Source organism: Anolis carolinensis, chromosome 1 (genome assembly GCF_035594765.1).
Source record: "Anolis carolinensis isolate JA03-04 chromosome 1, rAnoCar3.1.pri, whole genome shotgun sequence".
Lineage (NCBI taxonomy): Eukaryota > Metazoa > Chordata > Lepidosauria > Squamata > Dactyloidae > Anolis > Anolis carolinensis.
Window position 1 is genome coordinate 87652078 of NC_085841.1, and position 20197 is coordinate 87672274.

General features: G+C 42.1%; 1 protein-coding gene across 8 annotated transcripts in view; it reads right to left on the reverse strand.

Annotated features, from left to right (window-relative positions):
• akap7 (A-kinase anchoring protein 7) overlaps positions 1-20197 on the reverse strand; it is a 124925-nt gene that overhangs the window by 79696 nt on the left and 25032 nt on the right. For all 8 annotated transcript variants that reach the window (XM_062978647.1, XM_062978652.1, XM_062978658.1 and 5 more), the window contains exons 3-5: positions 18954-19099; positions 10575-10711; positions 4213-4373 (exon numbers count right to left, since the gene is read on the reverse strand). In XM_062978647.1, coding sequence (XP_062834717.1) covers positions 4213-4373; positions 10575-10711; positions 18954-19099 — 444 coding nt within the window. The remainder of the gene's footprint in view (positions 1-4212; positions 4374-10574; positions 10712-18953; positions 19100-20197) is intronic.

Below are 20197 nucleotides of genomic sequence, written 5' to 3' on the forward strand. Positions count from 1 at the left end.
TTTGGTACCTATATAGCATCTTGTTTTCCATAGGGGCCAGCTGTGTAGATTTTAGTCCTTTCCTATAGTTACTTCCTAGCAAGTAATATGCAGAAAGAAGCCATATTCCAGCCTCTGTGGCAGCACACAGGCATCATCAATAGCATGAATTGATCTAATCTCCATATGGCTGCTACAAATCTCATAGAGTGATAAGTGAGATCACTATATCTTCTGAGAGTGAAACCCAGTTTATTAGATAAAAAAATAGAACAGTTATGCACCTCTACAAACAATTTCCAGAAGATATACCCAGAGTGGAACTACAGTAACCAGAAAAGGAGAAAATTAAACTATACGCTTTTACACCATTTTCTCTGTAGTTAATGCCCACAGAGCTTTGGACAAAGTTTGGAATGTAAAACTTTGAAAAGTAATTCATTCCCATTTCTTGCCTTAAGAGCACTCAACTGCTGTTACCTATGGCAACCCATCTCCTACTAACAAGTGATTTGTTACATTCCTTTTTGTGCTGCTCACTTTTCCACTATTTGATGTTACTTTCTTTTCCATAGGGGAAAACCCCTTAGAACTGAGAAGAAAATGGGATAAAACATTTCTATCAATATATATAATCATCTTCATTTTTAAAACAGTTAATATCCATACATTGTTTATTTTAAAACAATAACAGGGTAAACATCCAGCTGAAACAGTATCAAATCGTAATTGGAATCTTTATAACATTTGAAATTCCCAAATTGCTGACTGAACCTGAAAATGTTTATACCTGGCAAAAGAGACTAAAGAACCTAAACAGACTTCTCCAGAGGGCATATTTTACCATTTCAGGACACACAAAGTGTTGTGATGGAGTCTTTGAGTAATGATACTACTAGGTGCATTAGAAGAGGAAGAAAGATGACTCGTGAGCAAGACTCCGATGAGGAGCAACAAAGGAAGCGGATCTGGGAAATACTTATGGAGCCTACTGATGATGACACATTTGAGGGCTTTGAGGGGGATGATGGGGTTGAGAATCAGGAGGATGGGATGACAAGTTCAGAGGATGAGGTAATGGACTGGACTAAGGTGCGGGAAATCCATGACATCTTTAGAGAACCTACAAGTAACGACACATTTGAGAGTTGGCACAGTGAGGATCCAGCTGGGTCTTGGGGAATTATGGGTTTGGATAAAAGATGGACTGGGTGGAGGGATCGGCAAGGGGCTTCAGCTGAAAGGAGGTCTGGTGGGGCGTTGTCTAATTCTAGCTCTGAGGAGGAATTGAGGCAACAGGCTGCAGCTGCTAGCAGGGTGTTGGCTGATTCTAGTTCTGAGGATGATTTGTGAATAAGAGTGGGTTTGGGAAATGGATCACCTTTGCAGTTGGCAAAGTGCTGTTGGGTGTTCATGTGTGCTGTTTGGGAAGATGTGCTTTGGGAAGACTTCTGTGAACGTAAATTTAATCTGGATTATCCATGGCCGTGGGGGTTGGAACTGTGAGGGTTTTCTCTGGACTGTTTTGTGTTGATCTTATGCATTAGTTGCTGTGCTGCCTTCTACGCTTTAGCTCTGTGTATGACCTGGACTGGATTTTGTATTGCTGACTTCTTCTCTGACCTGGACTGGACTTCGTATTGCTGACCCGGTTTGGACTCAACGACGTCGACATTGTGTTTGGGTGACTTCAACAGACGTTTTCGGGCCCCTGCTGGTCGTCAATTCTTGCCTGCTGACGTCCTACTGGGAGTTGGAGTGCCTTCTTTGTTGTTTTACAAAGTTTGTTTTTAAACAGGATTATACTCCGGTTTAATCCGGGTTATTTTCCAGGGTCTGGGTTTTTGTGTTATTTGCTGGGAATTCTGTGTTTCACACTGGAGATTAAGTGTTCTGAGCCTTTTGAGTTTGTTTTTGGGCTCCTTTTGGTTGTGAACTAATAAACTGTATTTTTACTAACGTCGGGTCTGGCGCTTTAAGGAGTCTGTGTTGCAACACAAAGGATTGCCTTGTGATCAAAATGGGCAATCAGTTGGCCTTAGAAAATAGAAAATGCAACAAGGTCCTACCCAGAACTGAGTGTGGATAATTGTCACATGTAAGAATGAGCTCCCCAAAAAAATTAAAACTAGATTATTTTGATTTTTTAAAAAAGATAATTGGGTTATACTGTATTCGGCTACTTTTGTCAATTTTACCTCAACTTATCTGTTGTGACTACGCCTTCGGGGACTGTGGATGATGGTGGTGGGATCAGGAGAGGAAGGAAAAACCCTCGCAAGGAGGGCTCGTTGGAGGATTTGTACAGAAAGAGAATTGGGGACTCAATGGGGAGTCTTCTGAGGAAGATTCAGATGGGGAGTTTGTGGAAGAAATGGATGCTGGTGAACAGGTGGTGGCTGAGGAAGTGGGCACTGACTGGGCACGGGCACCGGAGATGCCTGGGGAATTGGGGCCCATGGATACTGCTGAACCTTGGGTATCTTCAGAAGCAGATCCCACTTGGTCTGTTTGGAGGAGGGAGGATGGATCCTCAGGTGTGCATGGTGTTGGGTGTGGGTAGGATGATTGGGATTCTGATGAAGAATTAGGCACGCCCGATCCACGAGCCTTAGCTGTGTGGAGTTCTGACTCTGATTAAGGATTTGGGACACCTGCTCTTTGGGTGTTGGTGTTTGGACACCCAGGGAGAATTGGGATAAATTGGGAGTGTTTGGTCACTTCACTTTGCGTGTGGCAAGGTGTTGCTGGGCACTATTGGGATTGCTGTACGTGTTTAAAAAGACTGGACTGGGGCTTTACTTCAGATGTAAGTTTACCTGGGTTGCTCTGCAACGGAGGGCTGGAACTGTGTGGGTTTTCCTGGACTGCACTGTTATTACTATTTTTAGCTGCTATTGCCTCCGTTGCCTTGGCTCTTTGTGCCATTTCATGGACCTAGAATTGATGACTATAACCTCTGGACCCTGGACTGGAATTCGACCCTGTTTCTGCCTTCGCTCTCTGATTAGTCTACCCACGGCTCTTGACTTCTGGCTTGCCTCCGGACCCTGCTGCTGTCTCCTGTCCTGACCCTGGATCAATCTGACGACGTCTCTTCACCTTGTCCCTTGAGCTTCTGGCATTACCTGCACTCCTGAAGCAGTTTGCTGCTGTTCCTGCTATTTTGACTCCGGACTGGTTTGACAATGTCTTCTTGCACTGCCCCTTTAAATCCCCAAAGCCTGCTGCTTGCAACAGTAAGGGTTTGGAACCGTTCTTTCCCTTTTGCACCGGCTCCAAGTTTGTTTGCAAGCTCTTTTGCCCGGTTTTAGTTTCTGTTTAGAGCTTTGTGTTAAAACTACTAGCTTGTGACTCTTGGGAGTTTCCAAGTCTTTGTTTTGTTTTGGCTGCTTTTCCAAGCCAACTTAGTTTGTTTAGAGCTGAATTGAAGACCTTTTGTTTTATCTGAATTATTTGCTTGGATAAATCCGGCTTGGTTGCTAAAGCATACTTTTTGATATATTTTTGTTTGGACTGCTTTTAAACACTGAAAGTTAAGTGTTTAAAGCCATCTTTTGTGTTTGTGTCTATTTTTTTGGTCTATCTCTTGAATAAACTCTGTTTTGCTCTCAAATTGGCGTCTGACTCTTGACATTATCTCACAGGGGATTGTTTATGGACTGATACCTTCCCTGCCAAGTTACTCTGTGGTTCCATTCTGATACAATAGAAAATTATGAGACCTTGCAATAAGGAACTGCAGCAAATCTTGGATTCACATATACCCATTCATCTTTGAGAAGAGAACTGAACTTCTGGTTTCACATTTAAATTACTCATGATAACTAAGCTTAGAAAATTGTATTTACATAAATTTTAGGTATGCAGAAAAAGGCAAAATCATATCACAATGTGAGATTTTAGTTTGCTTTCAAAACATAGTTTAATTAAGTCATAGTTCATCAATTGTGGACATATCAATGAACTGTGGTTGATTTAAAATGTAGTTTCCCCTTACAGACAAAACAGGAGAAGAGGAAAAGAACATGTCAACCTGAGACAGCCTTTTCTTCCCAAGAACTCAGGTTTTTCTTTTATTTCTGAGTTGACCCTGAGAGTACCATCAGAGAGTATCATCAAACGCTGGGCAGACCAAAGTAGCCAGGAAACAGCTATGTTGAAACTGAGGAAGGCTTCAAATTCAGCTATCACCTGTAGAGGTGAAGTAACATATTGATAAGAGTTGCTTACCTGCTATCTTTAGAAGTGTGGTTGTATTATCACTCTCCGACAGCTTCACAAATCCAACTTGATTTCTAAAGTGATCAGTTCCTTGAAAAGATAAATCCAAAGGTTTTCCTTGCAGAAGTTCTTCAATTAAACCTTGACTCTTCAAGAAAGCACTAACTGCACTACCAGGAAGAAAAAGATGCATTTCAGAAATGATGCAGAAACCTAACTTCAGATAACTGCTATTGCCTCCTAAAATAAGGCCACATTTCCTTTCGGGGTGCAAATATTTTCACTTTCCATTTTTGAAACATAACAATGAATTAACATATTGTTCAACATACATGGTTACATAAAAAGAAAACAGTTCTCAGACTTCTTCCCCATCCAGCAGTGGCTATTTCAGCAGGAATGGGAAAAATTACTTGATGTTTACTCAATGAATATAGAAGCAAGCTGAAAATTATACACAAACAGATTGGATCCAGCATCTGCCGCCTTCTGATGGAACTGTTTTGCTTACAAAAGATGCCTCTGCTCATTTTTCAGATGATTCCCCTTATTCGCAAACTGGTTCCTATCTTATTATAGGGAATATATTAAAGAATATATTAAAATATTTGAAAAATTGTTGAAAAATATGGTTGAAAAATGAATGTGAACAAATCCTGATGAGAAGAATCCTGAACCAATGGAAACTTCACAGTTTGAGATTCATTTTGCAAAAAATGCACAGAGTTATTTGGGGCAGAAAACAGCATTTTCTACTTATAAAATGGGATCTCAATACAGAAACATTAATTCCTGTGCAAAAAAAAGTTTTCTGTGCAAGGAAAAGCTATCATTGGAGATTTGTATTTCATAAAGTTCACATTGGTTCATTTGCATAGGAAACAGCATTTTCCGCACATGATTTAATAGTTCTGTGTTAAAATATCATTTTATACACATAAAATGCCGTTTCTTGCATAGAAAATGCTGTTTTCTGTGCAAAACAACCACATGCAAACTTTATGCACACCAATTCTTTGGAAAACTTTTTCAAAACAGGAAGAACATTGCTGAAATTACTCATTATTATCTCAAAGAAGAAACTTAGTAAAGAATCGCATTCTTATACGACAGCGTCCCTCAATCCACAGTGTATTGATTCAAAAGAGGGTGCTGCTATAGAGAAGGCAGAGAAGTCCCCTTTTGCCAGACTGTTCATTCGGGTGTCTAAATAAAGATCCAATCTAAATGGGAGTTTGAACCTTGCAATTTTAAGAGGAGCACCAGCAAGAGTGAAGATACTAGTTAATTTCCCTCCACTGGCTGGTTTATAAGAAATAAACAAGATACTTTTTTCCTTAGCAGTAATCCCGAGGAACGGGCTATGGCGCAGCTGGTTAGTAGCCAGCTGTAATAAATCACTACTGACCGAGAGGTAATGGGATCGAAGCCCGGGTCGGATTGAGCTCCAACCATTAATAGCCTCTGCGTCTGTCTATATGTCGTATGTCTAATGGCACTGAATGTTTGCCATGTATATGTGCATTGTGAACCACCCTGAGTCCTGTTCGGGGTGATAAGGGCAGAATATAAATATTGTAAATAAATGTATATGCAGCATAAATTTGCTTCGTAAAATATACAGTCTGAAAAAATCCTAATATCTATAATGAAATTATGAGATAAACCATGTCCAAATTAAACATCTTAAATCCTTATTTCTTTCCCCTTGAAATGAAAAGCTATCAATACAATATATCAATGTGAAGTAGCAGGATACAGGAGAAAAAGTGCTAGAAGAATGTTTGAGGAACCTGGGTTCAAGCCCTTCCTAGCCATGATACCAGTTATGTAAACCAGTTATGTAATACACTAACTTAACCTTACTAAGTACATTATTTTGTGGATAAGATTATGGATTTGTTTGCCATTGTGATCTTGAGTGAAGCTCCAATAAAAGCTAACCAACTAAGTGTGTAAGTGGAATTTATTGTCCAGTAAACATGACCAGGATTACATCTATTAACTCTGTTTATAACACTAAAGACTGTTATATCTTTTTCTTCACAGCATTATTCAAGGTGTACATTATTAGTCACCAGGTGGCACTAACCAGCTGCTAAGCAGATATTCTGAAGCACCTAATTCAGTCAATAAATATCTATAGTAGAAAACAGTGTCGTGTTCAATTTTGACTTCTCTGCCTTGCATTATGTTGAAAAAGACTATACACACACATTTAGAATATATCAAACAAAGAAATCAATATTCTCCAGCCAAACCTCCAAAGTTAACAATGTCATTACAGTTCAGGACTACAGTAGAATCTCACTTATCCAAGCCTCGCTTATCCAAGTTTCTGGATTATCCAAGCCATTTTTGTAGTCAATGTTTGCAATATATCGTGATATTTTGGTGCTAAATTCATAAATACAGTAATTACAACATAACATTACTGAGTATTGAACTACTTTTTCTGTCAAATTTGTTGTATAACATGATGTTTTGGTGCATAATTTGTAAAATCATAACCTAATTTGATGTTTAATAGGCTTTTCCTTAATCCCTCCTTATTATCCAAGATATTCGCTTATCCAAGCTTCTGCTGGCCCGTTTAGCTTGGATAAGTGAGACTCTACTGTATATTAGAGTTCCAAAGTTAACAATCATGGAAAATATGACAAAAAAATGAGAAGGGGCATTATATGCAACGTTAAGACTTTAAAACCTTTATCAATTTAACCTAGCATCTTCATTCTGACAACCACTTCCTTTACATTTCAATGAACATTTTTAAGGAACTTTCAAGAAGCAGTTTACATATTGTCTTATCTGCTGAGGAGCTCTGAAAGATTTGCCACAAAACCACCAAGTATTTCAATGGATGCCAAGGCATATTCTAGGATGTACACTTGGTTCACATAGCAATGTCCAGTCTTTGGGAGCCTTAAATTAATCTCACGTTAATGCTCATCCAGATGAATGAGGCAAAAAAACCCCCTTGCATTTAGTGACTTAGAAGACATTTTGCGACACTATAGGAATTCCAGAGTTTTCCCACGGGAGAAAAATGTTCCATAGCCACAGAAATGTCGGCATTTGTAGAATGAAGGATATTCCACAATATTTAAACAATAAGCACCAGATAATGTGTTTTGTGTAACTGGCAAACTTCCTTTCTAGATAGATATACAGAATTTCTATGCCTTATTTTTTAATTCTCAAAACTACCAATGTTATTTCCAATTTAAAAAACTACTTTGTTGTGAACTAGCATTGTGACCATACTGTAACCAAAGTGTAAATGTGCTTGCTGGCTGTCTGCCCAAGTAAATGCTTTCCTTCAGCAGATTTGACATCTTGGCATTATAGCACTACCGCCCTCTTAGATTTTCCTGATGTACTTGGCATATACTTCTGGAATGGACACATACTGCTGAAATCAACCAGCTGTTTATCAGTGGCTAGATCTGTTCCTGGTGAATATCATGTCTGATGGTACTGTAATCATCACAGTCCATGAATTAAGCAATCAGAGAACAACAAGATAATGTCCCTTCTACGTGCAATACGACAGATTTTTTTTTAGTCAGTGCACATAACGTATGGTAGTCTTGTGGACAGAAACTATGCAAAACATCTTATTCAACAGCCTAATAGCACTGCAGTAGTAACATTTGCAAACACCAATTACAAGTTGCCTAGACCAGTGCTGGTTGTAGATTTCAAGAGAACTGTTGACCCAAATGGTTCCTTTTTCTTTTTCTAGCCCAAATGATGTAATTCCCATTCCTTTAGGGCAACCGATCTAGCCAATAGAAGGGAAATCTCAGAGCTTAGCACAATTGGCATTCATGCTATGATACACCGAAGTCCTGACCATGTATGGGTCCATCATAGTCCCCTCCTTCAGGCTGGTATGTTACATGAAGTAAAGTGTTAATAAAACCTTCCCTTTCTGTAACATGAAAGCAAATATTTTAAGTCTTCTTTTTTGTATTTCTGGATGTATCTATTGGCCTAGGTTGTCAGAAAAACAGTCAAAATGAAAAAACGAAGACCTGTTTATTTCTAGATTCTTAACTGCATATTGCACATTAGCTGTTTCTTAGCATTTTTACATAATCGTCATAACTTCATATTCTATCAATTCCCATTTCTTAAATAAAATTTGCATTTTTAGATACATGCAAGTATCTATGGGATCTATTGGACTGATGTAGCACTTAGAAATCCATAGTGTGTAAACATAAAATGCATTAAGGTACAAAGAATGAGCAAATAAATTGTAATAGTGAGAAAGAGACTCTAAAATGTTGCAAAACAGAACTTTTAAAACAGTGCATTGTTTTTGAGAGGTTATGAAGACAGTTAATTACTAGAGACTGCTTGTGACAGGCAAGAAAATGTATCTCTTTTTAAATAACTAAAGCTGTGAAGCAAGCTAAGTCTGCTGTCATCCTCAGAACCCAACATCCAATAAGCCAAGGCTTTAAAGATCACAAACAAATGCAAGTTTTAACTTTCAGTATATTTACATTGAAAAGCTAAGAACTCATTAAATCCCTATTTGAGGTCACATGATGCAGTCACCTTGCTATAGCTTATTAGGTCTAGACTTGGGCAATATTTAGAGGTAAAGCCATATGAGGTACATGTATATGTTATCTTAAGTTCCCTGATGAAAGAAGGGTGGGATATAAATGTTCTTCAAGTGTACAATATAGTAAGGATGATATTGTTACAAAACATGTATTGCTATTGTAAATAAATTATTTTATGGCCTTTGGGTTCCATTTTCCAGTTTTTCTTAACACTTTTGTATTTCAGCTGAGGATAACACTTTGCGCATCTGATACAAATGGACTCAGCTCCATAATAGATTTGTCAGAGAGGTAATGTAGTTACAGATGAAGGGTGTGACTAATGATTCTGCAACATGGGGATACTAATGCTGACTTTCCTTATAAGCACTGTATTGAACATTTTAACACATTTTCTTATTATGTACATTGTTGCATGACAACTCTAAAAACACCATATTTTGAAATTTAAATGTGTTCACATGCTTTAGTGAAGTTCACACTGAAATACTAACTGAACAAATTTATCATCATTTCCACTCAAGTATTTTCTGGTTCATTGCTATTAAGAGTCTTATTCTCCGTTAAACTGTACAGTCATTTTGTAAAGGCCATCTACACCAGTAGACTTCACTAGAACTTACAACAATAAGTTCCACAAACTAATTATGTGTTCTATAAAGAAGTGCTTTCTTTTTTGTGTCATGTATTTATTAGTGTCACTGGATGATCCAAGACCAAGTATGGTGCAGAAAAATAGTTTTCCTCCACTTTCTACATGCCATACCTAATCGAACAAACATGCTTTCTCCTTCATTATATATATTTTTCTAATCTGAAAGGCACAAATGCTAGCTTTCTATTTTGGGGAAGGTGGTCCAACCTCAATACCTTTGGTTGCCCCTTCTCAGTATATTGCCCAGCTCCTACAATATCGTATTTGAGATAGGACAAAAAGAGCTATGCACAGTGTAAAACAAATTACCAACACAAATGACTAATAATAGCACAGGCTAACAGCAATGTTTTGGGAGTCAGAAAGATTTATGGAGTAATTGGTAAAACTATCTAGTTCCAGTTCTCATTGTCTTCTTTTTTCTTCCTTATCCCCACAGAGAAAATCTAGAAACCAACACTGGAATGTGTTAGGTGGATTCTCAGCATTTTAACATGCTAAGCCTGAATGAGTTCAATACCAAGCACTTCTCTGTTTTACTGAGGTTGGCTTTGACACTATTCTGATGGTAATTCCTGGCTTCTCCTTTTAGCCCCTTCTAGGATAGTAAAGGTTAAAAACACGTTAGATTTGAAGTCAGCATTTTATCATCTGCAAGCCTTATTCAGTGGGGTGTGCTCTTGAATAGACATACACTTGAAGTCATTCATTTTCCAAAATAAAAACAAAAATTAGGGCTTACGTTTGCCATTACTTATAACTGTTCTGCTTTTTAGAGAAAGCTTTTTACAGAGACTCTTCTGTTCCTTCACTTTTCTGTCTCCTTGCTCTCCATGAAACCTGACTCACTGCACTACTAGCTGTGTATATCATTGTGTCTCCTCACCAGGTGTGTACTATGTGCACTTTTAACCATAGAAATTTTTCAAATGACAGTTATAATAACAATACTAACAGAAGTCAATGACACAAGCAAATGCCATAATTACTTCCTCTTGAGGTTTCTTAACAGAAGCATATATCATGTTTCTACTGTGCCTTTTTATTACTTCTACAGATACTGTCATTCTTCCATGTTTCAACCCAATCTGAGTAAGTTTTAAATCTGCATGATTCTGGGATGGCATACTTACTTGTCAATTGCTGCTTCAGTAGACAAATGCATCACCAGGAGAGTGACATGGAATGAACCATAATGAATCATTGCTTTGGAAAGCCTGCCATCTTTTTCTATTATGGTATCCTGGAGAGCATGAATACCATCTGAGATCTGGGAAGACAAAGACATACAAAAACAAAATTACTGCAATCAGAAGAAAGAAAGTGAGACAGGAAGTTTCATTTGACAGAAACTATATTCAAGTGAATGGAATTTGCAAGAATGCAACCAACACTGATAATATCATCCCTGCACAACTTTGATTTTATTTAAATAGAGGACTTGCTATTCAAACATGGACCAGTGGAAGTGTGCTATCATCCTTCTGTTGTTTTAAACCAGAAAACAGTAGGCAATGATATGTGATGGATAGATAATTGGATGTCCTGCAGTCCCATCTCAAGCAGTGACTGATCTCTGCAAAAACATGTCTGGTACATACAATTATACCATTCTGAAAGGGAAAAAGGAACAACACTAGCAGAAAACCTTTCTTGCCACTCTAATGTGTACGGAACAGTTGTCAAAGGTTTTTAAAAGAATTCTTAAAACGTTAAAGACTGGACAGAATGTGGAGTTAGTTTTTGTCAAAAATGCCAATGCTAAGCAATATGGTTATCTGTAATAATAAAAAATAATCTGCAGTAATAAAGCATCTCTACTATGCCCAGCTAAATTCCTATTCTTTTACTAAGAACAGTCAACAATGGTGTACTTGTAGAAGCTTCTGGGTCATGTAGAATTCTCAGTGTATACAAAAATACACTGAAAGCCATCCAGTCACAGGCATTTGTTCTGTAACTGTATTTATTATTATTATTATTATTTATTTACATCATTTATATTCCGCCCTTCTCACCCCGAAGGGGACTCAGGGCGGATCACATTACACATATTAGGCAAACATTCAATGCCTTTTTTAACACAGGACAAAGACGAACAACATAGCTCCGAGCGGGCCTCGAACTTATGACCTCCTGGTCAGTGACTCATTGCTCTCCCGTCTGCGCCACAGCCCCGGGCTTAACTGTGGTGATCTACAGGGGATAGATGGATGTCACATCAGTGCAGGGCTACTTGGCACAGTCCTTTCTCTATTTATGTGGTGCATTTTCCTCCTTTCAATACCTGAAAGGGGGTTCCCTCTCACTTGAAAGCTGCTGCTTGTCTTGTTCTGTTTCAGACAAATGATACCTGCATTACATCATCCTTAGCTGCCAAGTATTTGTGTCTCTCTATATGTTATCCCCACCATCTGAAAGTTTCAGGAAGATCCAGCTATCCCTAGCAAAGGGTGCCAATGAATTGCTTTAAGAAAGACAACAGTGATGGTCATTGTCCCAGAAATCTAATAGTAAACCTAAAACAAGATACGGTCAGGTTGCTTACCTGTAACCATGTTTCTTCGAGTGTACTCTGTGAATTCACACTAATGGAGAAGGCTGCACCTGCGCAGGCTCCAACAAAAACTCTTCCAAGCTAAAAGTTTGAATTTTGGCGGTAACCCCGCCCCTCTCCCCACAGGACATATAAGGCAACCCTGGGAGTCTGCTCCCCAGTTCCTGCGCCGCAAAGGCGACGAGAAAGGGAGAGGTTTGCCAGTGGGGATGGAAGGGCGGGTTTGTGTGAATTCACAGAGTACACTTGAAGAAACATGGTTACAGGTAAGCAACCTGACCTTTTTCTTCGTGTACTCTGTGACTGCACACTAATGGAGACTAGCAAGCTGAGGTCCAGGACGGTGGGACAGAGCAAACCCGACAATGAGTTGAATGTCCAAACCCAATAGTTATTAGGTACATAAAGATAAATAAGGCACAATGCAGAATGAGGCCGAAACACCAACCTAGTGCATATAACGTAAGACATATCAGTGTCAAAGTGGGCCCCTCGGCACCGTGGCTACCCGGTGTGGGCAAGGGACAAGTGCAATGAGAAATAATATCTCCAGAGGGAGAAACAAGGTGTAACTCATTGTTAAAGTTGGGACGAATAAGTAAACAGTCCCCTTAGCAGCAAACAGTGTTGCGAGGGGTGATAGAGGTGCAATGTAGGCAGTGTTTAGTCCCAGTATAAACACCAAACATCAAAAATGTGGAACAGAAATAAAACAATTCAAACAAATAAGAACACTTGATGTGGTTATTTGTCCCTCAGACCAGAAGGTAAGAGCCCCGTAAGGAGAAAAAGGCCCTTTAAGACAGGCAGGAAGACAAGACCGATCTGGCGAATGAAGAGTCCTTTGGGCCTTAGAGTCCATTCTATAGTGGGAAACAAATGTTAAGGGGGTTGACCAGATCGCTGCTTTGCATATAGAGAGGGATGCCCCTGAGGAAAGCAGTAGAGGTAGAGAGGCCCCTCATCGATCTCGGGCGGACCGAAGGAGGAGGAGGTCACTTAGCCAGCTCGTAAGCAAGTTCAATGGCATGCGCAATACAATGGGATAGTCTCTGGGAGGAAACTGGGTTACCCAGTTTGTCTGGGGCGTAAGCAACAAAGACCCTCGGCGTCGTACGCATTGCTCTAGTCCTATTTCTATAAAAAAGAAGAGCCCTCCTAACGTCCAGCAGGTGAAGTCTCCGTTCCAGCAGAGACGAAGGGTTAGGAAAGAAGGCTGGAAGCACAATGTCTTGGTTAAGGTGAAAAGCAGAGACCACATTTGGAAGAAAGGTGATGTCCGGACGGAGGACGGCCCGATTGTGGTGGAAGCGAAGATAAGGTTCGTCCACTCCAGTTCAGAAGGCCTACGGGCCAAAGTAACTGCAACCAAGAATGCTACCTTCCGTGATAGCAAGTGGAGATCAGCTGAGGCCAGCGGTTCAAAAGGGGAGGTCGTGAGTTTGGACAACATGAGCTCGAGGCTCCAACCAGGCGTTGGTGGTTGCATCGGCGGGCAGAGGTTGTTGTAACACTTTAAGAAGGTCTTTATGAGATGATCCGCAAACAGGGAAGGTTGGCCATGATGCTGAAAGCACCAAGACAGGGCAGCTACATAGGACTTCATGGAGGCCAGAGATAGCCTTCGCTCCACAAGGGTAAGGAGGAAGTCCAAGACCACCAGTATCAAGGTGGGGAAAGAGTCGATGTCCCGGGACTGAAGGAGGGCCGGAACCGAGAGATCTTGTAGGTGTATGCCTTAGATGTCCGGGCTTGTGGGCCGCATGGAGGATGGTCTGAAGGTCTGGATGGAGAGAGCTCAGGCGAGAATCCTCCATGCAGTGAGATGGAGAGACAAAATGTCCAGGTGGAGAACCTGCCTGTTCTGCCTGGTCATGAGGTGAAGCAGAAACGGAAGAGAATGAAAGGTCCCCGCAGAGAGATGTAGGAATGCCGGATACCACAGCTGGCGCAACTATGCTGGGGCTATTAGAATTGCCATTGCTGAGGAAAGGCGGAGTCTCTCCAACAGCTTCGGTATCAGGGGAAATGGAGGAAACAGGTATAGGGGTTCTATCGACCAGTCCAGAAGGAAAGCGTCCCCAAGACACCCGGGGAACTATGCTGGAGGAAGTCTCGCCCCGTATTGAGGTAGCTGCGCGTTGTTGGGAGAGGCGAAGAGATCGAGAGTCGGCCATCCCCAGTCGCGGAAGACAGAGTGGAGGGTCTTGGGATCGAGCTTCGATTCATGGGAGGAGCTCGTTATCCTGCTCAGGGAATCGGCTAGTCTGTTTTGGAGGCCCGGGAGGTGGAATGCCACTAAGGAGACGTCGTGGGCTATGCACCATTGCCAGATATGGGTGGAGAGGGACATCAGTTTTCTTGAACCCGTGCAGCCCTGCTTGTTGATGTAATACATCGCCACCGTGTTGTCAGTTTGAACTTGGACAGTTTTGTGAGGTATCAAGCGGGCAAACGCCTTCAGGGCTTTGAAGATGGCAAGGAGTTCTAGAAAATTTATGATGGGCCCTTTCAAGGGGAGATCAAAGGTCCTGAATCATGAAGCCATCCAGATGAGCTCCCCAGGCATAGTTTGATGAGTCGGTGGTTATGGTGACTGACGGGAGAGCAGGGTGGAATGGTAGTCCCTTGCAGACATTGGCTTGAGACTTTCACCAGAGAAGGGATTGGCGGACATGGGACAGTACCGAGAGGAACTTTGAACTCAAATGGCGAAGCAGCTTGAAATTGTCTATGAACCACCTTTGTAGGGGTCTGAGACACAGTCTGGCGAAGGGAGTGACTAGAACTGTGGATGCCATATGACCGAGGAGGACTTGGAAGGATCGAGCCCGGACCCTCCGGTTGTGTTCGCAAACTGTTAGGTGATGAAGGAGGGCAAGAAACCTGTCGACCGGCAGGGAGGCATTTCGGGTGATGGAATTGAAGAGAGCGACGATGAAGCAATAAACTGGTAAGTCTGGTCGAGGACCTTGAAGCAGAGGAAACGTCTTTGGGCCCTCTGTATCGATATGTGGAAGTATGTGTCGCGTAAGTCTATGGATGCGAAGTAATCTCCTCGCTGAAGCATCGGAGTGGATGCAACGGAGACCATCCGGAACTTTGTTGAGTGGATGAATAAGTTCAGAGCTCTTAAGTCCAGGATGGAACGAAGTCCTCCCCCTCTCTTCGGGACCGTAAAGTGTCTGGAAAAGAAGCTTTGAGGTTCCCGTTCAGATGGAGAAGGCCGAATAGCCCCTTTGGTGAGGAGGGAGTCGATCTCTGCATAGATTTCTGGGGAGGGATTGGTGAGGAAGACACGGCCTGTTGGAGGCAGTTGTTCGAACTCTTAAGGCATATCCCTCTCGGACAATGCGGAGAACCCAGGCATCTGAAGTAATAGCCTGCCATTGGTGATAGAAGGGGGCTAGACTGTCCGTGAAAGGGCAGGCATATAGGGAGGATGGAGGGGAGAATTGTGGAGGTAGCATAGTGGCTGCAGCGGTACCGGATATGGAGAGCGTCCGCAGGGGCACGGCATCAGTTTCGGCGGTGAGCCTGTGCGGGGGCAGAAGTAGCTCAACCTCGTTGCTTCGAGGCCTTGATTGAGCGACAGGGCTGACGTTGGCTTTGCTGGCTGTACCCTGAAGACTGCCTAAACCCTTGGTATCAAAAGGACTGAGGCGGGAAGCAGTGAAAACGGTGAGGAAACCAATGGGTACGCTGAGCATGAGACTGAAAATCTTAAGGTCATGGTTAGATTTGAGCTTGTCATCAGTCCCAGAGTTGAAGAGTCCCAACGCATCAAAAGTTAAGTCCTCAATGACCTGTCTAAAGGATGAGGAGAGACCCGACAACCTCAGTCAGGAAGCCGCTGGATGGCGATCGCGTGGGCAGTCATTTTGCCGGTAGGGTCACCAGTATGCTTTTTTCCAAAGGATTTGTTGATAAGCACCCATACAAGCCACACAGTTCGCCATCCTGCAGAGAAGGAGGGCTCCAGAATAAAGTTTACGACCCACGGCGTCAAACATTTTCCCTTCTCTGTCGGCCGGAGTATTGGACTGGCGACCAGAAGACTGGGAAGCCTCGATGACCATTTAGGTTGGGTCTAGATGGTGTTTGAGATACTCTAGGGCATCACCGTCGGTACAGTACCAGGCCTCAATCCTTTTCAAGGTGGGCGGTATCGAGGGCGGGGTTTTCCAAGAGGCTTGGATAATGTCCAGCAGGTATGGCAGGAAAGGAAGGAGAGTAGCCGGAGGGGCCTGAGCCTGGACCCTTTTGAAAACAGGGTCGGTTACGGCTTTGGAAGTCTGCTTGATTACCATCCCGAGAGCGTCAGCCATTCTGACCATCTGATCAGAGAAAGCGCGAACATTGTCTGTCGGGGGGGGGGTCAACTTCGTAAGCATCATGAGGCAGCGAGAGGTCAAGTCCCAAAGACACCACCGAGGCCGAGAGAATGGACTCCAGGCAGTCGATGTCGAGCTCATCGTCCTCGGCGCCTTGAGGGGACAGAGGAGGAGAGGAAAGCACAGTCTCTGAGCATAACCTCAAGAGCAGTAGCAGTAGATGGCTGAGGGTCCTTGGAGGCCAATGCCTGAGCCACTCGGGCTAAGCGGGCCATTTGTCTTCCCCGCTCTGGAGTCAAGTGCGGGGGGGGAAAGCTGTTGGTGAGGTAGCCGATGTCCCGAAGGGGGCTCCAGCATTGGCGCCCTGACCACTGTTTGGGTAGAGTGGTGGGGTGATTCCTGTATTTCACCTTCAGACAACTGCTGAGGAGGGGACTGAGAGGTAGCTCGAGGCTGTTAGGCCACTTGAATGGGAAATGATTTTCTCGACGAAGCAGCAGAGGAAGAAGAAACACCACTCCGCGAGGAGGCCGAAGAGGAAAAGCATTGGGTCATACGCCTCTTCGCCGGCAGTTGTTTGGAGGGCACTCTCATAGATTTACCCGGGGTCGGCGGGATTGGGCAGACCGCCGCCGAGTCGGATTGGGCGTGTCGAGATTCCTCTTGGGCCCTCTTAAAAGCAATCTTCAATGCCAAGGTTGATGGCAGCGAAGCCACGTGGGAGCGAATCGACGCCACCGATGCCAAGGAACTTGAGGTCGAGGAGGGCCCCACTCTACCCAACCGAGTCGACACTGTGGCTGTATTCACTGTGAAGGGCAGCTTTGAAGGCTTAGCAGTCTTAGAAGACCTGGAGATTCTGGAGGAAACCAAAGGCGCTGGAGGAAACCGACATCGCTCTCGAGGTCGAAATGGTAGGATCTGGTGTGAGCGATTTTTCGTAGAGCGCTACTCTAAGTCTAGCCACCCTATTCTTCCTCGCCTGGGCCATGAGGGCTAGGCAGAAGCGGCAGGTACCGACAACATGGGCCTCGCCAAGACAAAGAAGACACCTGGCGTAGCCATCCGAGTCAGGAATCTTAGCAGTACACTGAGTGCAGCCTTTGAAATGCGTGGTAGACATCAGAAGAGTTCGAAGTGAGCTTTGTGGCGGAAAAAAAGGAACTGAGGAGCGGATGCCCAGGGCTGCCTTATATGCCCTGTGGGGAGAGGGGCGGGATTACTGCCAAAATCCAAACTTTTGGCTTGGAATAGTTTCTGTTGGAGCCTGTGCAGGCGTAGCCTCCACCATTAGTGTGCATTCAGAGTACATGAAATAGAAACTGGGGGTTAAAAGCAAATCTTCAGAATACATAGAAAGGAGGGGGAACAGAAAGAAAAACAGAGAATATAAATACCACATAGAAAATATTGTTCTGACCCAGATATATAGAGAGCTGAGAATGGCTGTGCTGCTCTTAGAGTGTATTTTATAATCAGGCCTGTTGAGCATTCTCTTAACATACAAGGGGCATACTGTTTATTTTTTAAATACACAACTGATCTAATACAGATGCTGGCTGGAATTTGATCCTACACAGTACTGTGAGCCAGTTTTAAATAACTGTACTAAGAGTTGTTATTTCCCCCACTACAATGCATCACCAAATGCTTAACACCTCCAACAAAATGAGCATCACATCATTGAGTGGTACATTGCTTAAAACGTCAAACCAGCATGAGTCCCTAGGAAGACCGAGCTGAAATATTGATGGCTGACATCTGCTTCACATGTTTGTTTATGGGGAGCTTTTACTGTGTTTGTTACAGTGCAGCATATGTAGAATGCACCAGGTTTCTTCTCCTGTAACAGTTATAATGTGATGTGTACACATACAGTATTAATCTTATAGTATTTCGCCCAGTGAGTCTGTGGTTTGAGTGTTTGGCTCAGATGTCAGGGAACATGAACCTGGGCAATGTTTCAAAATATTTTTTTGATGTATTTGCATTTACATTTGTTGTGATAACTCTGACTAACTCATAATGGCTAAAGAAAAATAAAGGAAACCAATTGCTTTATTAAAAGAAATTATAAAATGAGACCTCCTTTCTAAACATTATTAAGTGATTTTATTCTATTTGTCCACTCAGTAAATAGTAAAAAAATGCTACATAATAAATTAAAGTATATAATTATTGACAATTACATAAACTAAAGTGGGTTTATTATTATGCCTTTGTCCAAATGAGATATTTCCTCAATCAAGGTAAGCAAATCTAGAATTTATTTTTATCCACCGGACGTTAAAATCAAATTAAAAGGAGTGATCTAGTAGACCTGAAAATAAACATATTTTTGAAACATGGGCATGGACATTACAAAAAACTGGTATCTATTTTTAGAAGACTTCCTTTCAACTGAAAGCAAAGTCTACAATATCCTTTGACTCTGATACAGACATGTACAAGACAATATCCCTCCATACAGTTAGCTTTTTGTTCTTCAGCTAGTAGTCTACCACCATGAGTTGTTTTGGGTGATAAAAAGTCATGTTCTAACCTGTTGTGAGACAATGCCAGTGTTAATATCAGTCTGGCCATGCATTATTTTTCCACCAGAAGGGAGAAAAAAATAATACCTTTGAGTTGGTAATTGGAACGGAGATGAAATAATTTGGCCGATCTTGATCTTTCTTTTTTTTCTTTATTAAGTCATCTTCATCATTTTCCCTTCCAGTAGTTCTCTTCCTCTTCTTTTTATTTTTTGCTTTAATTGAGCTTGTGGCTGGGTGGAAAATATAGTTACAATCATGAGTATACATGAGAAGAATTTATATCTAATGGTGAGCATTACAGTAAGTGACAATTCTGACATAATGTGTTGGATCTAAACTTGCCCTTCAATTAATGGAAGGCTTCTTCTGTTCAAATGGAAGTTAATGAAGTAAGGGAATGAGGTGGTGATTTGTCCCTACTATAAACTACATATATAGTAATATATAAGGTACTGTACTCCCTTGATCTTTCATCATTAGCTATAGTGATGACAGTTTGAAAACTGTGGGTGAAGATGGTGATTGGCAGCTGGATACTGACTTTGAACATAGACTCTTCGAGAGTGACAATTTATTTTTGAGCTGATAAACCAAGAGAAGGGGGGACTGAGTGAAGTATGTGAATAACTATCACCATGTGTTTTGACTATATTGTGCTCTGCCTCAAGCCATGAGAAGAGGCAGGTAACAGATAAAAATTACTATATTATTATTATTACATTTTCAGCACCATTTGAGAACCTATCTGAGATTTTCCAGCAGACAAAAGACTCAAATGCCTAAGTGAGAAATGGATGCTGTCATTCAGCATCCATTAAAAATGTTACTTGGTGCCTTTGGTCTCCATTCAGTGCCAATTCAATGGACACCTTTGAAGCTTCTAATGATACAAAAGTCACAGTAGACCTAGCTTTACTTACTTTACTCAGGCAATCCCTCGTAGTTCAAGGATGATGGTCTTCCAGCTGTGAGGTCCTGTGGGTGGGTTCATAGGTGGCTGAAGAGACCTACTCTTGACCCGCATGTTCTCCTGCAGTGAGGACATTGGTTTCCAGGTGGAAGGCGGTCCCAGTCAGGGTTGGCTTGATGCTCCTTCCTCTTGGCATGTTTTTCCCTTAAGCTCTTCATTCATGCCTCTTTGAACTCCGCAGCACTGCTGGTCACAGCTGACCTCCAGTTAGAGTGCTCAAGGGCCAGGGCTTCCCAGTTCTCAGTGTCTATGCCACAGTTTTTAAGGTTGGCTTTGAGCCCATCTTTAAATCTCTTTTCCTGCCCACCAACATTCCGTTTTCCATTCTTGAGTTGGGAGTAGAGTAGCTGTTTTGGGA